The sequence below is a fragment of the Lolium rigidum genome, chromosome 7 (assembly GCF_022539505.1).
Source record: "Lolium rigidum isolate FL_2022 chromosome 7, APGP_CSIRO_Lrig_0.1, whole genome shotgun sequence".
Lineage (NCBI taxonomy): Eukaryota > Viridiplantae > Streptophyta > Magnoliopsida > Poales > Poaceae > Lolium > Lolium rigidum.
Window position 1 is genome coordinate 192,990,914 of NC_061514.1, and position 23,603 is coordinate 193,014,516.

Genomic DNA, 23,603 nt, shown 5'->3' on the forward strand with positions numbered 1-23,603 from the left:
CGGGTCGCGAATGGCGGCCCGATGTGCCATTGACACGGAAGTCCAAAATCCGTCGCCTACCTCTGGTCAAGCGACGTTGATGGCATGTCGGCTTTCCCAGGCGGCACAGTGAAGCGCCTCATCGCGCATGGTCGTGTGGCGATCCGCACCGACGTTATTGCGGCCAATGCCCCCGCTGCCGCTTCGCCTGCCGTCGCTACCCTCCCCGTCCCGAAGCCAGAGATGAAGGAGGAGCAGGGCGATGAGGATGCCGCGAAGGCCGCGAAGATGGCGGAGTACCTACATCGGCAGCGTCTCATCGCCAGCAGCGACGACCCCGAGGATTGCCTGGGGCTGAACGCGGCGTTCAGGACGTCGTTGAACGACAAGGACGCCTGGAGGGGCGACATCGAATCGGCGATCCTCATGTCCATCCGCGACGCCGGAGTGCCGCTCGTTGACCTCACCCACGACGGCGAAGGCCGGGCCCTGCGGCACGGTGAAGGACGAGCCCGACAAGTGCGGCAAGCAAGACATCGTCAACGACAACCGCTGGTTTTTCGGCTTTTTCTGTTTTCCTTTTTTGTGTGTTTTTTTCTTGTTTTATTTTTCTGTATAAAAATAATTTTTGAAAATTTCAAATTTGAAAAATGAAAAAAATGAAAAAAATGTTCATATTCGAAATATAAACGAATTTCGAAATTTGAACAATTTTAAAATTTGAACGCATTTTTGAAATTTGAACGCATTTCGAAATATGAACGAATTTTTCGAAATTTGGACGAATTTCGAAATTCGAACAAACTTTGAACGAATTTCATTTTTAACGAATTTCGAGTTTTGAACGATTTTTCGTCAAAATTTAGAGATTTACGAATTTCGAACAGATTTAAAATTTTGAACGATTTTCAAATTTTAAATATATTTTGAATTTGCGAACGATTTTCTAAGCTGGATGCGAACTGAAAGACTGGGCCAAGCCCACAAAACGACCGGGGTGTGTGCAGGACCTGGTCGGCGCCGGCCAGGTCGGCATATAGCGCCTCCCGGTGAATCCTATTCATCCCTCAAAGCGGGAGCTATCTGGCGCGCCGCACACACAGCGTATGCAGTGGGTCTGGCCCATATACTCCCTATTTCCTTTCTCACTTGCTGCTGCTTCTCTACTTCTGTTTTCACATACGACTGTTGATGCACCCAAAAAAGTACGACTGTTGATGCATGAGGCGGTACTTCTGACTCGCGTATGCATGAGGCGCTGCAGTCTAACTCGTTAAAAAATTTGAGAGTACGGAGTTGCAAGTTTGCAATAGTTACATACATGGCGCGCCATAAATTTTGGGCGTACATGGCTGTTGCACCTACAGTTCTATACATGGCGCGCTCGTCGGATAACTGCATAAAATATGTTTGGGTTGGAAAAATGTTCTGGGTCTCAAATTTAAACCAATTCGATTTTAATCTTTTTTTTTCAAGTTTGAACTTCTTGAGATTTGACTGTTCTTGAATTTGCACATTTTCATATTATCATTTTTTTTATTTGAAAATATTCCTTTAATATTTTCAAATTTTAACATTTTTCAAATTTTAACATATTTTTGGGTTTGAATGTTTTTCAGATTTGAACAATTTTTAGATTTGATTTTTTCTCGGACAAATTTAAAAATTAACAATTTCTAATTCTAAACAAATTACAAAATCTAAAAAAAATCAAAATCTAAATGAATAATAAAAAGATGATAAAAATTCATAATAAGAACAAAAAAATCATATTTTAAAATTTAGAATTTGTTCAAAATTTCCTTTTTGTTCAAATTTTGAATTTTTTAGAATTTTGAATTTGTTCAGAATACGAAACACAAAAAGGCATGAAGCAAAAAAAACAGAAGGACCGAGTCGTTCGAAAAAATTTCATGGTTCCATAGAATTTTACAAGACCCAAAAAGTTATTTCACAATATTCAATAGTATGTTCGTCGGTTCCAAAAAAATGTTCGCTCAATTTAAAAAAAATGTTCACTCGGTTATAAAAAGTTTATCACTTCGAAAAAATGTTCACTCGATTAAAAAAAACGTTCTCTCAATTCCAAGAAAATGTTCGCTTGATTTAAAAAAAATTACTTGGTTTCAAAAAAATGTTCACTCAATTTCTAAAACATGTTCATCACTTCGATAAAATGTTCACTCGATTTAAAAAATATTCATTTGATAAAAAAATGTTCATCGCTTTGAAAAAATGTTCACTCGATTTAAAAAGACGTTGTTCACTCGATTTCAAGAAAATGCTCGCTTGATTTAAAAACACAAATTCACTCGTTTTCAAAAAAATGTTCACTCGATTTCTAAAAAATGTTCATCGCTTCGATAAAATGTTCACTCGATTTAAAAAATGTTCATTTGATTAAAAAAAATTCATCACTTTGAAAAAATGTTCACCCGAGTTTCCAAAAAAGTTCACCACTTCGAAAAAAATGTTCACTGGATTTAAAAAATGTTCACTCGATTTCAAAAATATGTTCATCGATTTGATAAAATGTTCCCTTGACTTCAAAATATGTTCACTTGATTTAAAAAAGATATTGCCCTTCAAAAAATGTTCACCTGGATTTCAAAAAATGATCACTTGATTTCAAAATAGTGGTCATCGCTTCGAGTATATTGACCAACAAGCCGCCTCATTAAAAACCTCCCGAGTCCCCTTCAGCACCTCGGGAGGAAAAGAGTGCGTAAAAACTTGCTGCCTCGGCTCACGGAAGGATTACAAAATGATCACCCGATCGAAATAAGAACGAGGATCTAGAAAAGGGGAGGATCGGAAAACCAAAACTCCCTAACTTCCTGGGTGTAACCATGGCGAGCCAACGCATGTGCAGCTTCATTAGCTTCTCGCGGGCAGTGTATGAACGTCGCCATACCGAGTACCGATGAGCGGATGCCCGTAGTCATCAATAATCACCGCTCCCGTTCCTCTATAATCCGATGGATTTCGGACAGCTTCCACCACCTCCATCGAATCGGATTCTACGAGCTAGGAACTGAGCTCCAAACCTGTTCCGCCAGTTTTAGACCATTAAAAAAAGGGCTAAAGCTTCCATTGTTGCCACATCAATTGCATGATCAGTATGATCACAACAAGCCGCAATAAAATTTCCTCTGGAATCTCTTATAATTGCACCGGTTGCTCCTCTCCCCGTCTCTGGTTCATAGGCAGCATCCACATTTAACTTGTAAACCCCAGATGCAGGTTTTGTCCAACCTCCTCTACGGATTGTATTTCCACTCCCTTTCACTTTTGAATTGTTTGCGACAATAACTTTGATATTCAGCACGATCCTCACAATATTCGGTATCGGTTCCTTGTTCTTTATCCGCCTCCTAGACCACCAAATATACCAGCTTGCTACCATGACAGTAGCCACTCTATTGTCCATATCACATGCAATACCGCCTGGTTTTTCGGAACGGAGAAGCTCCTCCAGGATGATCGACCCCGATCGATCCATTACTATTGCCGCATTTACATTTTCCCGGAGCCCCGGACCTTGCCAAACCTCTTGTGCTCTAGGGCAACTAAAAAGCATATGTCGAATATCTTCTCGCATTGATCGAATAAACTCGGGCAATTGATCGAAGATCCAATGTGTCTATTCGCTAAGACACGGTAACATGGTACAATCCCATGTAAAGCACGCCACATAAAAATCTGAATCTTGCGTGGGACTTGTGTGTTCCATATTTTCTTCCAAACCTCATGAGGAGATGACCTTTCCGAACTATCCGAACGGTTCACTCTCCTTCTATATTCATGTCTCCATTCCGTATAATATGCCGACTTGACGGAAAAACGTCCAGACTTGTTTAGACTCCAAGCTATAAAATCTGATCTGCCCAAAACTCGGAAGGGGAATCCGAAGGATCCTCTCCGCATCAACAGACCAGAAAGTTTGTCTAATCAAATCCTCATCCCAGCCACCTGTAATAGGACAGATTAATTCATTAACTCGCGTCAGAATTTGATTGCCCCTAATAGTCACCACCTTTCTTGTAGGACTGGAAGGTACCCAATGATCAGCCCATATGTCAATAGTTTCTCCATTTCCTGGTCTCCAAATGCATCCTCTCTTGAAAGTTTTCAAACCAGCCCATATGTAATGCTTTACAAATACTCTTTGGTACATTAAACACCGACATGGCATATGCCGGTATGGCTTGAGCTATAGCTTTCAAGAGAATCTCCTTCCCTCCTATAGATAATAATTTTTCATTCCATCCATTGATGCGTTGGCAGATCCTTTCAACCAGATGCTGAAAACAGTCGCTTCGATCAATGCCAACCAGAGATGGTAAACCCAGGTATTTATCAGTAAAGGATTCCACCAAAATATTCAGGTGCGCATGTTTGACACGAGAAAAACGTATGACGCGACTCCCGCGAGTAGGGCGGAAGGGCGTAGTTTCTCTCATGCGCGCCGGGGATCGGTAAATGAAAGAAAGACGCGGGCGTGCCAGTGTATAATGATACACAAAGAAACAAAAGAATTGCGAGAACAGTATTTCATTAATCATATAGATAACAAATACAATTCCCATGTGTTGCGGCTCCGTGGCCTACTTGCGCGACCAGCCTGACTAGGGCGATTGCAGTCTCCTGATTCCCGGGGCCTCGGAAGGCTCCCGGTTAATTACTCCCGCGGGTTACGCCGCGAGACACCTCCGATTAAGCCGTGTGATCGTCTTCGTCGTCTTCGCTTCGCGTCCTGCATGCATGATGGTGGTGAAGATGTGTGTGGGCAGCGGCAGAGCCCGTGTCCTCGTCGGTACACGCGCCGCTGTAAGCGTGGCCTGTGCTGCGGCCTCGCCCGCCCTCGCCGTCGCGCCTCGTCGGTCTTGAGCGGCGATGATGAGTGTTGTTGAAGTAGCATGATGCAGTCCGTTTAGCTGAGACTTCTTGACGACTTAGCGGCATCGTCGGGGTGTGCAAGGGGTATGCCTCGCGAGAGTATTTTATCAGGAGACCGGCGTCGGTGTAAAACCAACGCACGCTCTGTCGGCATGGCCGGTGTGGTCGGCGCCGTGACCGGGCCCGACGCCGAGTACACGGCAGTCGGCACAGCTTGGGCGCCGTCTCACGAGGTCACGGTAGAGTGGTGTCGGAGCGGGACTGACGGCACACGCCAAGGCGACCGCTCCAGGATGATCAGCCACCTAGTGTGCACATGTACACAGCCTCCATCCATATGAATGGGGCGCGCATGGCCGGGTACATCAAGCCACGAATCGTACAAAGCCCATGCATGCACGTCCATTGCATGTTGCCTGATGCTGCTCGCCTCGCTACACCCGGCATCGTCAGCTCGGGTGCCTGAACGTTGCGGCTGCTCCAGTGTGTGAACCTGTACGCCGTTTGGAACTGTTCGTCAATCCTGGACACACACACACAAAAAAAACGCCGAGCCGCTCCTTTCTTCTCGCCATAATTAAGTAGCTAGTGAGCTAGTGGGTGCTCGCTTCTGGTCAGACGACACCGAGCTAACGCGGCACTGCGCTGGGTGCCAAGCTGCACGCAGACGCCGGCCTGCATTGCCGCTGCCCCTGTACATCAAGTGTTGCTCCAGTGTGTCGCCCTGGACCTGTACCCGGCGAAGTGCCCGCATGCTGAGCTGCACTGAACCTGCACGTTGTGAACAGCCTGAACGCGCCAACCTGTACGCCGCCGTCCGCTGGTGCCATCAACCGAGCTGCTCATATCCCCAAAGGGGCTCCATGCCCGAGCTGAACTAGACTTGTACGCCGCGCCGTACGCCGATGAGGTGCATGCCGAGAGCCTGGTCCGCCCTGCATGTCAAGCTGCACTTGTACGTCATGGTATGGACGTTGTGGCCGCGGCGAGGGCCAATGAAGTCGGTGGCAAAGGGCTGCGTGCCCGGAGCACCTTGACGCCGTCGCCTTGGCTCCAGAGCAACACGCTGAGCGCCTAAACACCGTGGCCGCTGCAGTTACGTGAGCTCCATGAAGTTCGCTTCGAGGGGCCGCACTCCCGTGGCACCTTAGCGTCGTCATCCGGGCTCTCGAGGGTCCACACTCCTGTGGCACCTTAGCGTCGTCCTCCCTGCTCCGGTTCACGGTGGTGGAGATAGCGGCAGGCTGCGCGCCGGCAGCTCCGACGCTTGTACTTCGTCACCGTCCGCAGCCGCGCAAGATCGACGACGGGCGACATGCGCTGTAGAGAGAAAGAAAGAGAGGGGTCGGGTACGTCAGCAGCGATGAATCTCACCGTTAGCAAAGATCAGCTTCGTCTCCATGGTCGGCGTCCTCCTCTTGAACCTGTACGTCTTGCTCCAAGCGCTGGATGGATGGGATGATGGCTGGACGTGAACCTGCTTGATGCAATCTCCGGTTCTCTCCCGTGCCTCCCTTCTTCTGCCTTTTCTTTTTCTCGTCCTCCTTCTGGTCGATGCGGATCACTTGTATTTATAGGCGGCAGCTAGGCGAGCAGATAAGTCCGCGTCCGCGACTTCCGGAACAAACTGCCCGATCGATTCCATTGGTTTCTTTCGTCTGCAGCAAGTTTTATCTCCTCCCGGCGTCTGGGTCCGTTTAAGCTTTTATCTCCTTTGCTTCTAGAAATTATCCGCGACACGGCTGGTGAGCAATCGGATCGGCTCGGACTCATTGAGGCCAGCTCCATGTGCAGGTAACCAGCACCGGACTCTTCAATTAAAATCTGTCACGTCTACGTGTGGGTCTAATATCAAGCCGATCGATTGGGGCCTGCCAATACATGATTAGCTGACCCATCCCTGAACCGTGCACATGCAAAACTATGCACTACTCCAACAAGTAGAGATACGTGCATGTACATTGACTTGCTCTCTGTTGGGTGGACCTCTCCGGCCGGCCGCTCGATCGGTATACCATATGTATTCACCGTATCCAACGATGTATACTTACAGCTTGATTGTCATCGCCAGACGACATCGCGTATACGCCTTGTGCCTGTGCTTGCTTTATGCTTAGACGTGAACCCGGCCCATGCATCCACATACAATCGATTGGAAGGCAGCCCTCACATATACACTTGCATAGCGTCCTTGATTAGTGCCATTTGTAGCATAACTTGTGCTAAACAATAATTATGCATGCCTATATTAGCATGCACAAAATCTTGTCGAACAAATGCCCCCCACCGAGTTGAGTTCGCGAGCAGAGCGGGGCGTAGACGAGCGGACTCAACTTGGTGGACAAGGACGACCAAAAGTGCAGCTAGCTGTGCAGCACTGGTATTCGATCTCGAGAGATACTTGTCATCTTTGTTTGCAATAAAATGACGGCTTGTTTCATGTTTCTTGCCTTTGACGTGTAAATATCTGCTGTTGTCGTTGTTGTGGTATTGGCGGCTTGATAAAACATGCTGCAACTAATGTTCCATGTCCGCCTCTGGCTGCTTTCCGTCAACTTGTACAGAATTCTGGCGAGGCGATGTTGTCACATCTGAGAATTTTCTTCCTTTCTTCTTTAAACATCCGGCTCTAAGCACCTGTCGTAACAACAAGAAAAGAAAAAAAAAATGCAGCCACGCCATTGAGACGGTGCGCCGAGTCCTGAATCGTGCTGCGACCAGCACCGCTTGTCAATCGGCCCGCTGACTGACGTGCTGACAGTACGTCCACCATGTGCCGCTCACGATCGATGACATCTCAATGTGTTTGGAACCGTGGGCATGGAGCCAGAACCTGCATACACATCAAGATTACATGTACGTACCAGCTCCCTTCAAGTCTTCTCTTGAAACCTTTGCACGAGCGAAGCGTGGCAGAACACGCATATGCTTCCGGGCTTTGGTGCAGCGACTTTTGGTGTTGTAGTTGATTTCTTCCGCGGGGAAGAGTGCGTCGGCATGTGTCGGGGATCCCAGATGGTGATTGACGCAATCCGGCGCAAGGTGCGTACGTCTGTTCTTGAGCTTCCGAGAGCGGGTTGGGACCGTGTATGGTGCCAGTCAACCAACTATATCTTCATCTTCACTATGTGGCGAAATACCTTGCCATTTTCTGAAGAAATTTTTATCAATCTAGTCGCGACCGCCTAGCCATGCGGTGCCAGCCGACTAGGTTGAAGGGTTTCACAGCTTCACGCTAACCGCACTGGCGCGCTACACTGCTCCCGTATCTTGATGTGTTGATGTAGACGAGACACCGGAAAACCGTCGGTGTGAACATCGTTGTGTGGAGGCACCACCTGCAAGGTAAAGAGACGTCCTGCAGTGCTGACGATGTCGTAGACGAGGTGCCTCGGTGATGTAGATGGACTAGAGATGGAAATGCCTCTAGTGTTGTTGATGTAGGTTGGTGTAGAGACCTAGAACCGAGACTCGTTGCTGTTTTTCCTGCAAAATCTTTGGTGTACCTGCTTGGTTTAAGGCACGAAGCAGCCGAGAGCGAGAAAATACGCAAAAGGCAAATTGCAAGGAAAAAGAAATGTCTTTGGGGTTGTGTTTTTAAAATGTTGGCTTTCCCTTTATACACTAGCTATATGTGTGATATCCGAGAAGGCCGCCGAAAGACTTGTCATTGGGAACCGTCGAAAGACCGTGACGGTTACAACATGTCCTTACGTGTACGTGTGTGGAGACGCCGTCTTCGGAGATGCTTCCGAGAGGTAGTAGAATGTCATACCCTAGCCCATCATGATACCGAGGAGTCCCACAGCCGGACCATGCCCCCTGCATGATGCCCCACAAACCCAGAGACTTGGGCGTGGTAAGTTGAGGCTGAATGGTTTTAGGACGATGGCTTGTGGTTTTCCATGCCTTGTTGAGGGGTGGTGAACGGTTACCTTCCGCCTTCTTTCCAGTGGTCCCTTTGATGCTTCGGGCTATTGAACTTCTTCATATTTGGATATTTGCCCTCTTGTGAGGACGCTTTGTACAGGCCACTTGAACGGCCATGGACTTCATGAGACTTCTTGTACTTCTTTGCGATTTTCTTGGATTGCTTGAACTTCTTCCGGATTCTTCGTTGCTTGGAATTCTTCGAGGTTCTTCTTTGCTTGATGGGGGACCCACCTTGAGAACTTGGAAGGCAACCACTCACCTTGGTGGACTAAGGAACCCTCTGGCACTTTATCTGGAGCTTATGGTGGCACACCCCAGGGTTGTCACGCGGCTTCGCACCCAGTCCAACTTGCGTTGGGTTGGGCGGCCGTTCAATGATCTTTTTCCTAGGGGCTTCCCTGGGGCGTGAGCCTCTGTGAGCGAGTGGCCCGCCAGGAAGCATAGGGGCGCGGAGCCTCGGTACGATGAAGTGCCCAAGTAATCTTCTCCACTGCCTCCGGAAGCATACACTTGTTACGTGTCGTGATTTGCGGGTGTGTTGGTTGCTTTGTTTGCAACACTTTGTGCCGCCCTCCGACGAGTCCTAAGGCAGCCCAATCTTCAATCACCAGCATGGGGTATGTTGAGGGAAAGCCCTTTTTTTTTGAAAAATGGGGAAATGAATATCCACGCTATGCATATTTGAATGCACCATGGATCCGAGCCGACTGAAAAGTTCCCCATTACAAGAAACGCCAAAGAAAAGAGAAAAAAAAAGGCAACGGAAGCGGCAAATTTCAACAAAAATACTTTTTAAGGAACCTTCCGTTGATTGGAGGCATAGGCCGGGATCCTTGAGAATCGACCAGCTGGTATGCACCCCCGTCGTAGACTTGCTCTATGGCGTAGGGTCCTTCCCACTTTGGCTCGAACTTGCCCTTCGTCTTGTGTGTGACGACGATAGGGCGCCTTAGCACAAGGACCAGTTCACCTTTCCGGAACACGCGATGCTTGACGAGCTTGTCGTAGGCTCTCACCATGTTCTGGCAATAAAGCTCCAAGTTCTGCAGGGCATAAAGACGCTCCTCCTCGAAGGCATCGAGCTCCTGGAATCGCAGGTGTACCTGTTCGTCCTTGGTGAGTTCATCTTGGATGGCCACCCTTAGCGAGGGTAGCTGGACCTCCAATGGAAGTACGGCTTCACTTCCATAGACGAGGGAGTAGGGAGTAGATTGAGTTGGGGTACGGACTGTGACGCGGTACGCCCATAAAGACTCGAAGAGACGGTCATGCCAGTCTCTTCTATGTCTTGTCACCGTCTTCTTGAGTATCTTGCCGAGCGTCTTGTTGAAGGCTTCAATGGCTCCATTGGCTTGAGGGTAGTAGCCGGTGGAGTAGTTCCACTTGATCTTGTACTTCGCCATGAACCTGTACATCTTCTTGGACTTGAAGGCCTTGGCGTTGTCCGATGTGATGCGGTGTGGAATCCCAAAGCGATATATAATATTTTGCTCTAGGAAGTTGATGACGTTGTCGCTCTTCACCTCTCGTAGCGGGACAGCTTCCGCCCATTTGGAGAAGTAGTCTGCTCGTCGCAAGGATAAAACGATGGCCCCTCGAGGAAGGTGGATCGATTGGGCCGATGACGTCGATTCCCCAGGCGTCGAATGGCCAGGAGGGAACAATGGGGTGTAGGGGAACCGGCGGTTGATGCTTGAAGTCGCCGTGGATTTGGCAGCCGTGGCACGACATGGCTACCCGAAGGCAGTCCGTCATGATACCGGGCCAATAGTACCCAGCTAAGCGTATGCCGTGGTACATCTCGATCCTGTGGAAGTCTCGAGGTTATGTCGGTGTAGTGACGCGGTGATATATCCGGATGATACCCCGCGTCTCCATCGGAAAGTGAGCCCTTCCCGGTCATGATGGGCAGACATGGGGCAGTCGATCTTGTTCCCTCCTCTGACGTGGATGTGCCTGCCTTTGCCCCTGCATCGGCGCTATTGAACCATGAGCGTACATGGCCAAGACGCGGTAAGAACGCCATCTTGAAGTCCGCCTTTGGGTTTGGGACGATCTCCTCATCTGAGGGATAGTCGAACTCATGGGTGACTTGGGGAGGCTTCCATTCTTCATTTCGCTCTAGCCGTGGGCGCACTGCTATAGTGCCGCACAAAGCGAGGTTCTTCTCTGAAGACACCTTCTCATCTTCAGCCTTTTGTCGTGCGATAGCTTCCTTGTCTTGTTCTACACCTGAAAGTGAAACAAGAGAAGGTTCCGCGAAGAGCATCGTGCCTTGTCCCGAGGCGGCATTGGTTGCCGCCCCAAGATCCACTCCGTTGTTGGAGGAGGACGGGGAATGAGATCCCTCGACGCCTTCCATGGGCGTAGCTGTTGATGTTGGCGCCTTCTTCTTCGACGAAGACGTAGGTGTCGTGGTAACCTTCACCTGTTCATCGTCTTGTCGAGGAGCTGCTGAAGGAAGCGAGGGTGGAACCTCTGCACTCTTTGCTTCCGCTGGTCCTGGGGGTGTCTTGCGTGGCTTCGGTGTTAGGCGGTTGAGTAGGTAATTGTACCGCTCGTGACGCTCCAACTCGGGGGAGATGCGGAAGCCGATCCTGTCATTTTCTTGCACGACCCCGCCATCGGGTCGCACACGAACTTGGGTGTACCGCAACACCAAGTCCTCGAGTTCTTTGTACAGAACTCGTCGGTTCCTTCGGCGTCTCTCCCGCTTGCGTTGGTTCTCCGTGGCGGCCCTCGAAGGTACCTGTGGGGTGGGAAGAACTGGTGGTGCGACACGGGTAGATGAAGTGGCCACTTCCCTTGGTAAGCGTGCCTAAAGTTGGTTTCCCCGCCTAAGAGGGGAAGGAGGTCGAGGGGGAAGTGGCGCCCGAGGAGGATCCCTTGGTCGCCACACTTGCGTGGGGCGAGATTCCCGCTCCTCGTCTTGATGGCGTGACCATCGGTTCCATCGCGGGGGCATGTTAGGATGCCTCCCATAGATGGGTCGAGTTGGTGAAGGCGGACGTCGAGGCGCCAAGGTTCGACGCTCATGTTGAGGCCGGTAACTCGGGACTTGGCGCGTCGTCCTGCCCCCAGCTCGCGTCGGTGATGTGTGTGGCGCCCCTTGATCACGAAGCCGCCGTTGGATGTTGTCCATTTGGTCCTGCAGTTGACGAAATTCTCGCCGCAGGTCCTCGTTGCGTGGCGCAGGTGCCTCGCTCCGAAGAACGGAGAACCTATTGTCATTGGGAAGTGACCTCCCGTCCACCGTCGACGTGTGGAGGCACGTTGCCCACGTGCCCCGCCTATAGTCTTCAAGGTTGATGGAGACCGTAGGACCTGGAAGAATGGGCTCTTTGCGTGAGCGCCGTTTCCAAAATTCCTTCATGACGGTTCGCCGCACCATCTCCTTGACCTTCAACGGCTCGTTTGCCCATTCATCGGGGAACAAGTTGTAGGGTGGGGTCAAGGTATTTGCGTAGGTGAACACCTTGTCAGCAAGGTCCTTTGCATCAAGGGACCAATCTTCCTCCGGCACCGCGCATTGAGCGATGCGGGAGCTTATCTGTTGTTGGAGGTTTTGTACCTTACGGTACTTCCTCTTGTAGTTTCGAAGCGGGTGCGGGCTATCGGACAAGCGTGCACTCGCCATTAGCCTCCGCAGGTCGCAGGACGCCGTTTCCAAGCCCTCGAGGAGCTCGACCTCAGTGCGCCCGGCCGTTGGTGCAGGCAACGCTGGAGGTGGTGTCGAGGTAGTCGCGCGCAGTGACGCCGCACCTGTTCGCCTATTGATGGCCGTGATGCGGAGGCGTTCGTCTGCCTCAACATCTCCTCGCATTTCGGCCCTTGTTGACTCCTTCAACAGGGCGCGGGCCTCAAGAATAAGCTCGCGGCGCTCCTTCTTTGCTTTGGCGGCCGCCCGCCTTTGCGCCTTCTTGGACTCCACAACTTGGAATTGTGCAGGGTCCTGCGCTTGGTGCATGTACACCTTGGCACCGACCTCGAAGAACACTGTAGGAGGGCGTGTCCCGAAGTGGATCGTCATCGGCTCCGTGTACTTGTATAGTCCTCCGCATGAGATATCTGCGATCAGCGGAGCTCTATACCTTTGCCTTGTCATGCAGCATGATGTGCAGATGGATGGACGGGCGAAGACGATTCCGACGACCACAGCGAAGCAAAGATGGGAGGAGAACCAGGTCCCACCGGGCGTGCCAATTTGTTTGACACGAGAAAAACGTATGACGCGACTCCCGCGAGTAGGGCGGAAGGGCGTAGTTTCTCTCATGCGCGCCGGGGATCGGTAAATGAAAGAAAGACGCGGGCGTGCCAGTGTATAATGATACACAAAGAAACAAAAGAATTGCGAGAACAGTATTTCATTAATCATATAGATAACAAATACAATTCCCATGTGTTGCGGCTCCGTGGCCTACTTGCGCGACCAGCCTGACTAGGGCGATTGCAGTCTCCTGATTCCCAGGGCCTCGGAAGGCTCCCGGTTAATTACTCCCGCGGGTTACGCCGCGAGACACCTCCGATTAAGCCGTGTGATCGTCTTCGTCGTCTTCGCTTCGCGTCCTGCATGCATGATGGTGGTGAAGATGTGTGTGGGCAGCGGCGGCAGGCCCGTGTCCTCGTCGGTACACGCGCCGCCGTAAGCGTGGCCTCGTGCTGCGGCCTCGCCCGCCCTCGCCGTCGCGCCTCGTCGGTCTTGAGCGGCGATGATGAGTGTTGTTGAAGTAGCATGATGCAGTCCGTTTAGCTGAGACTTCTTGACGACTTAGCGGCATCGTCGGGGTGTGCAAGGGGTATGCCTCGCGAGAGTATTTTATCAGGAGACCGGCGTCGGTGTAAAACCAACGCACGCTCTGTCGGCATGGCCGGTGTGGTCGGCGCCGTGACCGGGCCCGACGCCGAGTACACGGCAGTCGGCACAGCTTGGGCGCCGTCTCACGAGGTCACGGTAGAGTGGTGTCGGAGCGGGACTGACGGCACACGCCAAGGCGACCGCTCCAGGATGATCAGCCACCTAGTGTGCACATGTACACAGCCTCCATCCATATGAATGGGGCGCGCATGGCCGGGTACATCAAGCCACGAATCGTACAAAGCCCATGCATGCACGTCCATTGCATGTTGCCTGATGCTGCTCGCCTCGCTACACCCGGCATCGTCAGCTCGGGTGCCTGAACGTTGCGGCTGCTCCAGTGTGTGAACCTGTACGCCGTTTGGAACTGTTCGTCAATCCTGGACACACACACACAAAAAAAACGCCGAGCCGCTCCTTTCTTCTCGCCATAATTAAGTAGCTAGTGAGCTAGTGGGTGCTCGCTTCTGGTCAGACGACACCGAGCTAACGCGGCACTGCGCTGGGTGCCAAGCTGCACGCAGACGCCGGCCTGCATTGCCACTGCCCCTGTACATCAAGTGTTGCTCCAGTGTGTCGCCCTGGACCTGTACCCGGCGAAGTGCCCGCATGCTGAGCTGCACTGAACCTGCACGTTGTGAACAGCCTGAACGCGCCAACCTGTACGCCGCCGTCCGCTGGTGCCATCAACCGAGCTGCTCATATCCCCAAAGGGGCTCCATGCCCGAGCTGAACTAGACTTGTACGCCGCGCCGTACGCCGATGAGGTGCATGCCGAGAGCCTGGTCCGCCCTGCATGTCAAGCTGCACTTGTACGTCATGGTATGGACGTTGTGGCCGCGGCGAGGGCCAATGAAGTCGGTGGCAAAGGGCTGCGTGCCCGGAGCACCTTGACGCCGTCGCCTTGGCTCCAGAGCAACACGCTGAGCGCCTAAACACCGTGGCCGCTGCAGTTACGTGAGCTCCATGAAGTTCGCTTCGAGGGGCCGCACTCCCGTGGCACCTTAGCGTCGTCATCCGGGCTCTCGAGGGTCCACACTCCTGTGGCACCTTAGCGTCGTCCTCCCTGCTCCGGTTCACGGTGGTGGAGATAGCGGCAGGCTGCGCGCCGGCAGCTCCGACGCTTGTACTTCGTCACCGTCCGCAGCCGCGCAAGATCGACGACGGGCGACATGCGCTGTAGAGAGAAAGAAAGAGAGGGGTCGGGTACGTCAGCAGCGATGAATCTCACCGTTAGCAAAGATCAGCTTCGTCTCCATGGTCGGCGTCCTCCTCTTGAACCTGTACGTCTTGCTCCAAGCGCTGGATGGATGGGATGATGGCTGGACGTGAACCTGCTTGATGCAATCTCCGGTTCTCTCCCGTGCCTCCCTTCTTCTGCCTTTTCTTTTCTCGTCCTCCTTCTGGTCGATGCGGATCACTTGTATTTATAGGCGGCAGCTAGGCGAGCAGATAAGTCCGCGTCCGCGACTTCCGGAACAAACTGCCCGATCGATTCCATTGGTTTCTTTCGTCTGCAGCAAGTTTTATCTCCTCCCGGCGTCTGGGTCCGTTTAAGCTTTTATCTCCTTTGCTTCTAGAAATTATCCGCGACACGGCTGGTGAGCAATCGGATCGGCTCGGACTCATTGAGGCCAGCTCCATGTGCAGGTAACCAGCACCGGACTCTTCAATTAAAATCTGTCACGTCTACGTGTGGGTCTAATATCAAGCCGATCGATTGGGGCCTGCCAATACATGATTAGCTGACCCATCCCTGAACCGTGCACATGCAAAACTATGCACTACTCCAACAAGTAGAGATACGTGCATGTACATTGACTTGCTCTCTGTTGGGTGGACCTCTCCGGCCGGCCGCTCGATCGGTATACCATATGTATTCACCGTATCCAACGATGTATACTTACAGCTTGATTGTCATCGCCAGACGACATCGCGTATACGCCTTGTGCCTGTGCTTGCTTTATGCTTAGACGTGAACCCGGCCCATGCATCCACATACAATCGATTGGAAGGCAGCCCTCACATATACACTTGCATAGCGTCCTTGATTAGTGCCATTTGTAGCATAACTTGTGCTAAACAATAATTATGCATGCCTATATTAGCATGCACAAAATCTTGTCGAACAGCGCACACACTTCTGCACGAACTTGCACATCAGTGTTAGGACTAAAAAAGATGCTTGATTTTGCAACACTCACCAATTGTCCTGAGCTTGCACAATACATATCCAGTGCATTACGGAGAGATGTGGCGTTGGACATATCAGCTGTCATCAAGATCAAAGAATCGTCAGCAAATAAGAGATGTGATACTGACGGTGCCCCGCGACACACTTTGACCCCTTGAATACCACTATTCAGCTCCTCATACTCCAGAAGACTTGACAAACCTTCAGCACAAATCAAAAATAGATACGGAGACAGGGGGTCCCCCTGTCTAATCCCTCTCGTAGGAGTAAAAATCTCGGTTTCCTCTGAATTGAACCAGATTCTATAATTAACTGAGGTGACACAGGCCATGATCATATTTACCCACTCCAGATTAAAACCCAATCTCAGCATCATATCTCGCAAGAACCCCCACTCAACACGGTCATATGCCTTATGCATATCAAGTTTCACCGCACACATACCCCTCTTCCCCTGCCGCTTCTTCTTGATGGCATGGAAGCATTCATAAGCTACCAAGACATTATCTGTGATAAGTCGTCCTGGCACAAACGCACTTTGTGTCTTCGAAATAATTTCTGGAAGTATGACTTTAAGTCTCTTCGATAGAACTTTTGATATCACCTTATACACCACATTACACAAACTAATGGGTCTGAATTGTGTAATCAGTTCTGGACTTTCCACTTTTGGAATTAGTACAATGGCTGTTTCGTTCCATCCCTCCGGTATAGTTCCTGTATTGAGAGCTTGTAACACTTCTTTTGTCACTTCCTCTCCCACTACAGCCCAAAACTTCTTATAAAACACCGCATGTAATCCATCTGTGCCTGGTGCCTTATAATCACCAATATCAAACATAGCTTCTTTTATTTCCTCAGTCGTGTAGGGTTTAAGCAGAGCCTCATTCATCTCTGTAGACACTCGCGGCCTAACTCTCTGTAACAGATTTACATCTGTATGATGTACCTCCGAACTGAACAAAGAGGCAAAGTAATCTTTGATAAAAGGTTTGAGGTCCTCATTTCCTTCTAGTACTGCTCCATTCTCATTCTTCAAACTGAGAATACTATTTCTCTTCCGTCTAGCCTTCGCGAAATTATGGAAAAACGTGGTATTTTGATCCCCATGCAATAACCAATCAGCGCGGCTACGCTGCATGTACTGAACTTCCTCTTGTTCAAGCGCAACTTCAATTTTCCTTGTCACCTCTTTCTGTAGCTGGGTCGTCTCCTCGTTCATCGGCCCACTTAGCAGTTTATCTAGTTCCCTAGTCAACTCTTTCACATTTTTCCTTGGAGCTTTAAGGACTGATCGATCCCATTCATGTAAGTCTGAATGTACTGAGGCCAACTTTCCTAACAATGGTGCATTTGGTGGTGCATGCGCCCAAGCTGTTTCGACAATCTCCCCCACCTTCTCCTCCTTCAACCATTTCCCTTCAAAACGGCGACGGCTGCGAGAAGTATTTGTGACAGCTGCGTAAGTCTCAGTGTCCACTAAAATGGGCCTATGATCTGACCCAGTAGATGTCAAGTTATGAACTCCTGCATATGGGAATAAAGCTGACCAATTAGCATCTCCCACTGCCCTGTCTAATCTTTCACGAATATTACCTCTCTTCCAGGTAAAGATGTTACCAATGTAACCAAGATCCTCCAACCCGCAATCCGTCAGACAGTCACGGAATGCTTGCATGTATGACAATGGTCTTGGGGCCCCTCCTTCTTTCTCATTTTCCGATAAAATTTCGTGACGTGTGCAACCGAGAATGAGAAACAGTCAGGCAAACGCTGCACCTGAATATTTTTAAGTATTAAAGAAGGGGAAAAAAGAGAAAGCGTACCTGCTATTTGGTCGCTTCCGGTGCGGCCCATGAAAAGATACCTTCAGGCGGAGCATCGCTCGCTCCCGCTAAGAGCGGGATATAGGCGCTCCCGCGCCTCCCGCCTTGCTTCCTACAACCGTCCCACCCGTTCTATCCGGAGGACAGACACAGAACGGAACTGGACATAAGAGCATCTCCACTCACTCCCCCAAAGCAATTTGGGGCTCGCCGGACCAAAAAACGGTTCTAGCCGCGTTCTCGAAAGCCCGATTTTGTCCGGCGCTCCGATACGGTGTCCGGCGGCCCGAGCCCGTCCCCGCCCCACAGGGGACGCAGCGGGAACGTCGGACACACCGAAAAGCGAGACGGGGAGTGGCGGGGCCGACCCGTCAGCGGCACAATAAATTTTAACCTAACCGTCGCCTACCTCGCGACGGAAGTTATTGGCGCGCAGCGACGGTGCAGTTCCCGCAGAGGCGCAGCGACGCGTCTCGTTGCGCCTAGCTCTGCGTGCCGACGTTAATGAGCGCCACCGCTCCCCCGCCTCCCTCCGGCCTATAAAAAGGATCGCCTCTCATCGTCCCTCTCAAACACAAACCCTAGCACCTCTCTCCCCAACCCTAGCCGCCACCATCTCAACAAGAGTCGACGCCATGTCTGGTAGAGGCGGAGGCCGAGCTCGCGGCCGTGGTCGTGGTCGTGGTCGTGGTCGTGGCCGCGGCAGAGCTGCACGCTCGCCGTGGCCTGCCACGTCGTCGTCTTCATCGTCGGAGATGGACGTGGAGCCGGGCGTGTTGTTCGAGTTCGTCCTCGTCCTCAAGGGCGACCCACGCGGCATCCAGAGGCTGTCAGACTCCTTTGCCGAGTACGTCGCCGGCGACGACCGCCCGCGCACGATGCATCTGCGGGAGGCTTCGTGCGGCTACTACCGGTGGATCATCGACGTGACCTACGACACGCGCGGCAAGATGTACCTCAACATCGCTAGGAGAAGTTCGCGCGCCACCACAGCCTCGAAGCTGGCTTCATCCTCTTGTTCTCCTACTTCGGCGACAGGGACATGAGCGTCAAGATCTTCGACGAGACGCGTTGCCACCGGGACTACCACGGCGACATCACCGACGAGGAGGACGACTCATGATGATGAGTGTTGTTTATTCGCCACTGAAGTTTCTGGATGTTCGTCTCATCGGTAGAACCAACAAGGGCACCATCTCCCGCTGGATTTTCCAGTTTGGGTGACTGGGTGTGCCCTCGAGTGTTCTTTCTTAGCAGTGAACACAGGAAACCTTCGATGCACAGTCTAGTTAGGTTTAGTTTTTTTGTAAAATTTTATATTTGTGTCCACCATGGTTCAAACTATGTATTAGTTTGTGGAAAACCATGTTCCAAATTGTGTCTTTCTGTAAACCACGTTCCCAATTATGTATTAGTTTGTGAAATTTGAAATAAAAATACCAAAAAAAAATATTTTTAATATTTGGGGGCAGCGTTTGGGGGTGCGGTTGGGGAGCGATGTCCCCCAAACACGGCACGACGAAACACGTCCCCCAAACGCTAAATCCGGCGCAGTTTGGAGGACGCGACTGAAGATGCTCTAATAGCCTCTGCCTCGCTGGGTTTAGGAATTTAGGAAGGAGAATCGGACTACCATATCACGTTTTGGTAGCCTCGCTCAGGGACAGTGGGCGGTTTCGAAATACCAGAAGCGTGCGAAGATTTTTCTGAGCGAATTACGTAACCATCATGGGGGGCGCCATTATCGGTACTTTCTCCGGATTACAGCCTCTGGTGAAGCCTAGTTACCTTCTCGGTCTCGACAATGGCGATGCGCTGCATCGTCAAGCTACAGTTCAATGGCATGTTTGGTTATTCTTGTGTTCTTTTTGTTACCTCTGATCTCCTATGTAAGGATGTTAGCCCATCACTTTATGAGTTCAGCTGTTTAGGTTTTATTTATACAGCGGAGCAAAATCATGTTTCATGTTCCGAGAGAGATTCTGTAGTTTATGAATAATGCACTGAAACATTGTGCGATTATATATATTTTATACTCACTAAGTTTTTACGCATCATATTTAGTTGTGTAGTGAGAAACAAAATTAGAGGAGAAGCCATATCAATACACGGGCACTCAACTAGTGAAGTCTAAAATGGTGGCGTGTGGCTCAATTTTTTTCTTTAGAAAAAATACACAGCACCCGCGTACGCCCAAAACAGCGTTTTTTGCCGGACGCCTGGACATGCCAACAGCCCACCATTCAAGAGAGAATTTCTAAACAGCGAAGTAGGCCTAAACCACCAAGATCCATGTGGCGGTATGGTTCAATCTGCTGCGTGCGACCGGTTTTCTTCGCCTGATGCCGAGACGGGGCGATCGGCTGCGCTTCTGGTGGCCTAGTGCGACCACAAGGGTCACTGCCAAACGTGATTTCAACTCGCTCTGCTTGTTGATCATCCGATCCATTTGGCTGGAAAGGAACGGCAGGGCATGCCTGGCTTCTACTCCCCGGTGCTCTGCACTGTACTTCTTCTACCTTAATACAAAGATTCGCAGATCTCCTGTGGATTCTCAAAAAAAAAAAAGATCAATGTGGCAGCTGTTGCCAGAACCAAGCAGAGGTCAATACTTCATTACACCAGATTTTCAATTTATTGTGATGTCCAACTCTTGATAAAAACATCGTAGTGGAACACAAAGTGTTGCGGAGTGTACAGAGAAAATATACTAGGTGGTAAAGAGGTTTCCAAAGTTTACATCCATAGGTATCTATTTCCACACGGAAACTGGTGCTCAGCTCAAGCGAGTTCAGCTCAAGGCAATCGGTGCGAGGAAGCTAATACCGAACCCAAAGGAGATGCAGCTCAGTTCCTTATCGTTCTCCCCCAGCAGCTTCATTGTGATGGTGTAAGAACCCTGTGACAGAACAAAATGATCGTGTGTGTGAGTAGAGTATCGAAGGCAGCCTAGATGCACAACAGTCATTTCCTGAAGGGTTGCAACAAGCCCCAAAACTGGAGAATATGCAGATCATAATTTAGAAAGAGAAGCAAATGTGCAATGTACGGAATCTTACTGGTGGGGTGAATGATGGTAAGGTTTGTGAGTGAGCAAGTTCGAAGTCAGCAGTTGCCGGACAGGTCGTCTTTGTACAGATGTCATCCGTTTCAGAGTAGACATTTAAGAAAAAATATTTAACATCAACAACCAGCTTCCCGTTAGTGATGGTTTCATCTGCAGAAGGACATGGAAAGGCAATTACAAACTATAGTTCAACATGGAGAAAGAGAACAGACAAATCATGTGTTGCAAATTTTAGTCATGATAAGCATTACGACCTTAAGATGTAAACTGGACAGCAGAGAACCATTCGTAGCTCATATGGGCAAAACGGAACACTAAAGACTGATTATCTGTAACAGTTGATTTCTAAGGTTTCATCCAACAAGCAAATTAAAGATCTATGGAGACCTACGACCGACCACTAACAGATCATGTTAAGGAACCAAGTCAAAGGTACAGTTGGCATGACTGGCAGAGAACAGAATACAGTTCCCAATGGTTGGATGGTTCAAGACCAAATATTCCTTCCATGGCAGTATAGTTTGCCATGAGGTGGAATTCTGATTTGGCATCATAAAAGGATGATCAGGAGAAGATAGTTGTGGCCACATGCTGGACTCAGTTAGCCACTTCAATATGTTAATACTAGGGCCGTGAACATAAAGATAACCCAAATAAACGGAAATATTTGCCAATACTCGCCAGTTGCCAGGATCAAATGACTAGTGTCCCACCAAAGTTGTCTTACATTTGTCAAAATTTGGATGTATCTAGACACTATCTAGCATATCAAGATACATCCAAATTTTGACAAATCTAAGACAGGTTTATAAGATGGAGGGAGTAGCAGTGTTCCTTGATGCATAATAACCAAACCTGGAAGTTCCCTTTTGCAGTATATAGGTAAGACGAAGTTGCTTCTTACGTGCAATCAGTGGTTAAGGTGTATGTGTACTAGCCAACACATTACAGGACTCAGAAAAAGAACAGGAAAAAGGATCAAAATCTTGAGCCATACAATGTGTACATATTGTTTGCATTATCTGTCCAACGTTCTTGTTTTTTTTTTTACAGCGGAGAAACCAATACTGCTTCCCACAAGCAAGTAGAAGGAAGCAACTGACATGCCTTTCCCAATATGTGGTATCTAGAGAGAGCTATTCATAACAGAAAACGTTCATCTTGGGCAAATATTAGTGTCAAGCGACCTCTTGGATATGTACTAGAGTAGGAAAACATATCCTTTGCACCCATAGTTCTCATGAAACCGGTGCACCGAAAACATATTCTAGAAGTTGTAACAAAATTCTGAATGAGTATACAGAGACAGCATATACCTAACATGTCAGAAAGTTTCAATCACAAATTCAACTCACAACTCAAGAAACAAAAATAACAAATTCAGCTGTGGTAGAGCAGTAACTTGTAAACTTAGACATGGAACAAAACAAATTGGTTTATCAGCCGTGGTTTTGAGAGATTATCACGTCCTAAGCCGTGGTTTTGAACTGCTGACGGTCTTACTGAAGGGAAACTGAAAAGACTTTCAAAGTAAAATTCTCTGAAGCACTAGATAGCACACTAATCGTTGTATCCTACACAATAAACCCCCAAATCACGCAATCATTTGCTAAAACAAAGAGCTTGCTTCACCCGTCGCAACCACGAGGCAAGGAAACAAAGCCATAAATCCCAATCTTAAATAAAACCAAACAAGCAAAATAATTTTATTCATTACTGTGTGCCAATAACCGCAAGCAGCAAGGTTAGCCTAGGACAGTACACGCAAAATCCTGTATCCCTAAATGTCAGTAGTACTAGAAAGCGTAACTCTCCCAATCTGTTCAATACTAGTACAAATTTTTAACTCCCAGTGATTAATTTCTTCCAGCGCCGTAACTAGTACACAAATTCATGGCAAAACAAAATAACCAACTAGCGAGGAAATAAGAAACGCATAAAGAAATTACGCCCAGAGAAAGGTTTACCAGTGGAGGCGGAGATCTTGAAGGTGGCTGGCTGGCCGGCTTGGACCGGATCCGGCACGATCTCAACCCCGGTCACCTTCACCGGGTAGTCCTTGCCCTTCTCTGCAAACCACAAAAAGTTCGTTAGCGAAATTTTCACCTCCGGGGAGCCGAAGCAGCTCGAAAAGCCAGGGTTTCCGGGGGCAGGATGGTACTCACTGCAGGTCTCGAAGTTGGTGACGGCGGATGCCGACGGGAGGAGGGCGCAGACGGCGGCGGCGAGAAGGACGAGGGCGAGGAGGCTCTGCTTGGTCGCCATGGTCGTCGGGCTGGACTTGGGGAGAGCTGGAGGACTGGTTTGTGAGGCAAGAGGTTTTCCGGGCGCTGGATTTAAAGAGAAGTCGAGAGAGGATAAAGAGAGTTCGTGTCAGCTCTCTTCTTCTTCTTCTCGCGTGTTCGGCTCTGACTTTTTTAGATTCGTCCGTCGGTGGGTCACGATACAGACACGTGGAGCTGGAGTACCGACGGCCTCGGTTAATCCCGAGAAGGAGTGTGCCATCGTGGACTTCTTGTAATTAACGATAGTGCTACTAACCCCGATGGCTTTCGTTCACGTTACAAATCAAAGTCGAGATGTATTCTGACTTTTTTGAGATAGAGATATATTCTGATTGAAACCACACTCACCCATGTTACCCTATTTTTTGATTAAGCATGTAAATTATGTCCTCAAGTTTGGCGTGCGAAATTGGCATTCTTGTGTATTGGTTCATGGTGATGCAAGCCTCTTTTTCTTTTGGATGGTGGGTGGCTGTGGGGGGTTGAAGGCCACGACCTTCGTTCTAGTGGTTAGTGCAAACCTTGGGCGATGATTCAGTCTCTTCACCACGTGAACTCCCTAAAA

General features: G+C 49.6%; 1 protein-coding gene across 1 annotated transcript; it reads right to left on the reverse strand.

The window, feature by feature from the left end:
- Positions 1 to 20,298: 20,298 nt before the first annotated feature.
- Positions 20,299 to 23,076, reverse strand: LOC124676181 (putative phosphatidylglycerol/phosphatidylinositol transfer protein DDB_G0282179). Its single transcript, XM_047212255.1, has 4 exons — positions 22,919 to 23,076; positions 22,721 to 22,822; positions 20,746 to 20,903; positions 20,299 to 20,585 (listed from the first exon to the last, which is right to left on the reverse strand). Exons 1-4 carry the CDS (start codon positions 23,016 to 23,018, stop codon positions 20,478 to 20,480), a joined length of 468 nt encoding a protein of 155 aa, XP_047068211.1. The 5' UTR covers positions 23,019 to 23,076; the 3' UTR covers positions 20,299 to 20,477.
- Between the last annotated feature and the right edge of the window lie 527 nt (positions 23,077 to 23,603).

Excerpts from the sequence above, each read along its gene's own strand:
- LOC124676181 (XM_047212255.1), bottom strand. The coding sequence starts at position 23,018 with ATGGCGACCAAGCAGAGCCTCCTCGCCCTCGTCCTTCTCGCCGCCGCC. Across the intron at positions 22,823-22,918 it reads CACCAACTTCGAGACCTGCA|AGAAGGGCAAGGACTACCCG; the intron begins GTGAGTACCATC and ends TGTGGTTTGCAG. Across the intron at positions 20,586-20,745 it reads TACCATCATTCACCCCACCA|GGTTCTTACACCATCACAAT; the intron begins GTAAGATTCCGT and ends GTTCTGTCACAG.